The sequence below is a fragment of the Colossoma macropomum genome, unplaced genomic scaffold (assembly GCF_904425465.1).
Source record: "Colossoma macropomum unplaced genomic scaffold, Colossoma_macropomum, whole genome shotgun sequence".
NCBI lineage: Eukaryota > Metazoa > Chordata > Actinopteri > Characiformes > Serrasalmidae > Colossoma > Colossoma macropomum.
Genome location: NW_023494792.1, coordinates 35,844,638 through 35,850,706, shown reverse-complemented (window position 1 = coordinate 35,850,706; position 6,069 = coordinate 35,844,638). Strand labels below are relative to the sequence as shown.

The window sequence follows — 6,069 nt, the reverse complement described above, 5'->3', positions numbered from 1 at the left end:
TCCACATCAACCCATTCATTTTGGACTCCATCTAGCGTTTGAGAAAACCGGAAGACATTGCAGTGTGGGAATTCTCCTCTTTTGAGCAAAAATAAATAAATAAATGCTTAAACATTTTTAATGTAATGCACCACGTAACGGGTTTGTCAACCGCCAAAAAGCCCAGAAGAGGAAAGTCGCACATACACGACACAGCATGGAGTACAAAGACTGGTCGTTTATCAATCCATTTACATGTGTGGCTAAAAGAGTGGGACATGACAGTGTCAATAAAGATATCAAGATTAAGATTAGCAGATAAATAAGACTTAATGTCTTCGTGCTGAAATGCGGGTACGCTGGAATAAAAGGTAGATTTTTCAGTGTCAGTGAAGAGCTGAACAGCACTGCTCTGTCCACTCAGCGCTCCTGCAGACTCTCCACACTCCGAGTCTTTCCGAGTCTTCCCGAGTCTTCCCGAGTCCCAGAGTGAACACTCCTACAGTCTGTGAGCTTGACAGGCACTTTTCTCTGTAGGGCTGTTTGAAATATTCTCGAGACCCCAACAATACGGACGATTTAATCATTATATAGTTGCTTCGTTCTTCTTGTAACAAATGAACACTAAAAAGCTAAATGTGTACATTGAGGTTGTGAGCTAATATTTGTGTACCTGTTTTTCCCTTAAGCTCCTGGTGTGCGCGCCGTTTCTGTTTGATCCTCACCTGTTTATTTAAAAGGTGGTTAGCTCTTACAGACACACTTCACAGCCAAACCGGAGGTGAAGAGATGGGGGCACAGGGGGAGTGTTTTCTACTCTGAACTACGCCCATACGTTTTTAGGGTCTCAGTGTTACATGTTACATCATTCACTAAACATCATCAGCCGGGAGGGGAACTTCAAACATCACCCCAATATCTCACACACACACACTCAGGACCTCACTATCATATAATACCAAACCTATTATACACACACACAACAACTACCGAAATACAACGTGTTACTATTTTTACTATTATTTTTAGAATCTCGTTTCTACTTTTGGTCACCAGAATATCAGTCTCCTTAGAGACCGTCAAAAATTGCCAGTGCCGACTATATTTCAAGTCGTCACGGCGGGGTATTGGGTAAAGTTTTCAACTAGCAATAATCGCGCCTCGGATAAACCTCATAGGCTACGATACTGCCACTGCGCAAAGCTGACGAACAACAGGCTGAGGAGGCCGTTTGAGCGGAGAGCGCCCAAATCACCAGTACGGTTATCATAGTGCCGACCGGGCAATCTCGGACAATAACTCAACACATAATATCAGAAACTCATGTACGTTCAAAATCCGAGCTAGTCATTTCCTTTTGTCTGTATTTGAGATAAACGGCTTGAAACGCCTAAAAAATGGCGCAAGGCATCATGGGAGCAGTCGACGTCATCAACCTCTTAACAGTGAGCGATTTATGAATAAAATGCTGTGATGTTCATGTAGTAAAACTAAATATAAAGTAAAAACTCCTCCATAAAACACTAATGGAAGTTACTGCATTATTACTTTACTGTTCTGATCGAGGAAACCGTGTCATGTCATGGTGGTCGTACAGAACAGCCACTAGATGGCGGTATTGACCCTTTTTACAAAACTGTAACAACATTCACACACAAAGCTCATCACTTTCGCTAAAATAAGTAATAAAATCACTACTCAAAGAAGCCAAGACGCTGAATGGTGGGTTTTCTTAGATGAACTTATGAGAAACCTGAATGAGACACCATGTTGTTCGCGTCGTCCACGAAATACGGTTCCGTATTTGAGTTCTGGTGTTCTGTCGAGCTTCATCTGTACTTGTATACATAAACTACGCCGTGCTACACAACACATAAAAATGGAGAAAGAAAACAGTCCACCGGTTCACCAAATCCTGATGACCCCATTTGTACAGAAACTTCTCTCTTCTTCTCGCCTTTCTTTATTAAAACGGGAATCAAGGAATCGATTCTTTTGGGGATCGAGTCGCCAATATTGATTAGAACGAGGACTGCGAGTCGATCCCAAAAAGAATCGATTCCATGATTCCCGTAGAGTCTAAAGCTTTGGGCTCGATTGCACTCAGTGACGCCCAGAGGAATCTAAAAAAGTAAAATGTACCTTCGTAACAAATGTGTTACGATCAGTGCCAAACATTTACCCACCTAAAGGAGCTGAGTGAGAAGAACCACGTACAGTTTAGCCAGCTAAGTTAATTTAGTCAGCGTCAGGTCTCCAGATTTGCTTGGTCAAAGGCTTAATATTTAATATTGTACTCTTTATTTTGCCAGTTGTCCTTCTATAAGTCTTGGTTTTCTGGAATCGATTATAGAGTAGAATCGACTCGGAGTCGACTCCTGGGAGCCGGTTGATGCAATACCGCCCCCTGTGCACAGGATGAAATCTGTTTTGACTTTCTCAGACAGCATACAGAGCCGTCGAATCAGTGGTTTAAACTTCAGTCCTGTCCTCTGAAGTATTCTCTGCCCCCCGAACGCCTGAGCCAGCTTATGACCTTGAAAATTCTCTAAATGAGTGAGATTAGGTGTGTTAGGAAAGGAATAATAGGAGCTGTGTAGGTCTGTTGTTTTCATTGTGTAGCTTGCTTTGTTCAGTTAATATGTTTAATTTACATTAAATATCAGAGTTATAAAGCAGATTTACGTATGGAAAACAAATGATAGAGAACCAGATGAAAACATTTTATTAAGTTTTTCAACATTTCTCAATTATACACTGACCATTCCTTAGATTTTTTTCTACAATAAATGTGCGCAAAAAAAAGTTCCTAGAATATATCCTATATATAACTCTGTGACAATAATACAGGTTCAGAAAGAATCCTTTGGATCATGTTCAATATTAGCGCTGCAATCTACTGAACTAGTGACGTACCATATAAAAGACAACAAAACCATCAACTTCTGAAACAAGATGTTATAGTTTATTCCTATGATAACTGATTCTGTGCAACTCACAAATGAACAAGAAAGAAAACAGAATAACGGTTGCTTCTTCATCAGAACAGGCGTGGTAGAGATAGAAAGAGAAGAAGGGTCAGGCCCTGTAGAGTGAGAGGAGAATGGAGAGTCCATGAACCTTCTAAAATCAGGAGGATGGCCCAGGGTAGCCATGCCTCGTGTCATGTGACAGCCACATTCAGTGCCCCCTCAGGGGCGAGGAACTGGACTTTTGGTATGGCCAGCGCTGAGTTGTTGCGGCGCATGGAGTTGGCCTTGCGCATGGAGTTGTTGCGGCGCATGGAGTTCCTCTTGCGCAGTGAGTTCTGATGCGAAAGCTCGCTCTTTTGCAGCGTTTGTATGAGGATAGAAGGCTTCTCGTCCAGCTCACGGGCACTGCAGCGTGGTGTGGCCACCTTGACTGTGTTGCCAAACTTGGAGTAGTCCACTGAGTAGATGCCCTCCTCTTCAGTGACAATGGGCACAAACCGATGGCCCCACTGGATCTCCTCGGTCACATAGGAAGTCCGGGCCTGGGTGGTGATGCCTGTGGTCTCCACCACGCCTTCCAGGATGACAATGACCTCCAGGTCGCTGCACTGCAGCTCCATGGCGGACAGGTCATACAAGGGGCTGTCCTTGTCTATGACATGGCAGATGACGAGGGGTGCCAAGAGGAAGATGCTGTTGCTGGCCACGGCGCTCTCGGTCTGAACATCTATCTGGTGGATGGGGATGACCTCTCCTTCTGGGGTGATTGTCTTGCGGACCACCTGGAGGCGCACAACGGCGCCAATGATCATGCTCTTGCGCAGGTCGCCCACACGGATCATGAAGCAGAGGCGGTTGTTGCGCAAGGCGATGCAGGCCTGGCGGCTGAAGATGAGCGTCTCAGCGCGCCGGTGGGACTGCGCCGTCTTCATGAAGATGCAGCCCAACATGATGGCGTTGATGATGAGTCCAGCGATGTTCTGCAGAATCAGCACAGTGATGGCTGTCGGACACTGCTCGGTGATCATGCGGCCACCAAAGCCAATGGTGACCTGCACCTCGATGGAGAAGAGGAAGGCGGAAGTGAAGGACCTGAAGAGGAACAAAGAGAAATTTTGAAGATTTGAGGAGTGGATCTACTGGAAATGAACAGCATTGCATTTAATTTAGATCCGTGATCATTAACCCTGCTCTTAGAAATCTAGTCCTGCAGGTTTCTCCTCAAAGCCATATCTGACACACTATCTAGCTAAACAAGGACCACTGAAGATAATCATGAGCTGAATTTGGTTTGTTACATCAGAGTTGGAGGAAGTTAGATCTCCAGAAGTAGAGCTAATGTAGTTGAACTTACAACAGGGGATGCACAATGATATCGGAATAGCATTAGTATCGACACATTTGCTTAAAAAAATATCGGCAGTGGACAGATTTGACAGCTATTTCAAACTGATATTTGATATCATATGTATTGTGCAAGGGCAAAATAAATAGCCAATTTTTTTTTTATTATTTTTGAATGCTTTTTATTCATTTTACAGCATTTATAACCCTCCAGAAATAAATGTTCTCTTTCTCTGTAATAGTCAAGGTGGATCTAGTCGCAATTTCTACATTTTATATATATATTTGGTATTGGCCATGTTCATATAGGATAAAGGCATAGGATATAAAGATGCATCCCTCCTTACAACAAAATGTACTTTAAGCTGGTGCTTACAACTATCCCAGCTTCACCAAATGTTACATTGCCAAAGTGAAGAGTACTGTGTTGACAACATCCAACTCAACTTACTTCACATTGGTGACGCACTGCTCGATGCCAGGCTGCCTGTCCAGATCCCCGTGGGCGAAAGCCACCAGCCACCAGCCCATGGCGAAAAGCAGCCAGCTGCAGAGAAAGGTCATGGTGAAGATGACGAGGGTGAAGCGCCACTTGAGGTCCACGAGCGTGGTGAAGACGTCCTGCAGAAAGCGGCCCTGCTCGCGGATGTTCTTGTGGGCGAGATTACAGGCGCCGCTCTTGGCGATGAAGCGGGCCTTGTTCACTCGGTCCCTGAACACGGGCTTTCTGGGGACCCGCGACACCAGGGCCGGCAGGGAGAACTCCTCAGGGATGATACTCTTCCTCGCCAGCATCGTTCCCACAGATCTCTGTCACTCACGAGCAGCAATCCATCCACCAGCCACCAAAAGCGGAGCGTCAGAAGCGCAGGTCCGTGCGCGCTCTCCAAACCGCTACCATCTTAACTCCGTCTCTGAAGGTCAGACGCATTCGAGCTGGACCAGTGTGCCGCGAGCTGTGTGGATCCGTGTCCAGCCCGCACGGCGAGGCGCTTTTTAAGATCCTACAAACGGGGCTCGGCCAACACGAGGCGTGCTACGCGCAGCTTTACGCACAGTCTGCAAAAAGTTCCCTCCTGGACAGAGAGAGTCCAGCAGCGCTGCCGAAGCCCAAACCGCGCTGACGTCCCTCTCATGGGCGGTCACGAAAGCCCTGCCTGGGAGAGGCTTGTGGACTTAAACGAGATCTGTTCTCAGCAGCCAGATGTGACAGCAGCTGGAAGTGATGTGCGCTCTCGCTTCTTAAGTGTAAAACTTTTGCAACATTTAGCCACGTGGTGCGCGCTATTAGATTAACAGTTCGTTTGAAGCGATGCTGTAATTTGGGGAGGTGGATGAGTGTTTTGCGCGTATCAGGATTTGGTCCCACTTCTACAAACGGGCAAATATTCACAGATTATCCGGGGATTCTCAACTATGGAAACTTATTTCCGCCTCTGGAGAAAAATGTATAGCTATATATATATTTTATATGTAGCCAATTATGACTTAGTATCTCATAATAATGACTTGCTGTGTCATAATCATGACTTAATATCTCATTATTATGACTTTTATCATTATGACTTACTTTCTCATAATTATAATTTAAGATTGCATAATAATTACTCTCATAATAATCTCATGATAATAAGCAAAGTTTCTCTATATAAACTTAAGTCATTATTATGAAAAAGTCATAATTATGAGATGCTAAGTCATAACTATGACATGGTCAGTTATTATTATGAGATACTAAGATAATTATGAGATGCTAGGTTATAATTATGTCATT

At 44.5% G+C, this 6,069-nt stretch overlaps 1 protein-coding gene and 1 non-coding gene across 2 annotated transcripts; both read right to left on the bottom strand.

Moving 5' to 3' along the window:
- Positions 1-1,043: 1,043 nt before the first annotated feature.
- LOC118812843 lies at positions 1,044-1,184 on the bottom strand. Its single transcript, XR_005007585.1, has one exon. It is a non-coding gene; the product is annotated as a U4 spliceosomal RNA (small nuclear RNA).
- Positions 1,185-2,730: 1,546 nt separating this feature from the next.
- Positions 2,731-5,500, bottom strand: kcnj8 (potassium inwardly rectifying channel subfamily J member 8). Its single transcript, XM_036576989.1, has 2 exons — positions 4,747-5,500; positions 2,731-4,043 (listed from the first exon to the last, which is right to left on the bottom strand). Exons 1-2 carry the CDS (start codon positions 5,088-5,090, stop codon positions 3,143-3,145), a joined length of 1,245 nt encoding a protein of 414 aa, XP_036432882.1. The 5' UTR covers positions 5,091-5,500; the 3' UTR covers positions 2,731-3,142.
- Positions 5,501-6,069: the final 569 nt, after the last annotated feature.

Bases quoted from the DNA above. Each gene is read 5' to 3' on its own strand.
- kcnj8 (XM_036576989.1), bottom strand. From the start codon at position 5,090: ATGCTGGCGAGGAAGAGTATCATCCCTGAGGAGTTCTCCCTGCCGGCC. The intron at 4,044-4,746 runs GTAAGTTGAGTT...GTTCCTCTTCAG, and splicing joins CAGTGCGTCACCAATGTGAA to GTCCTTCACTTCCGCCTTCC.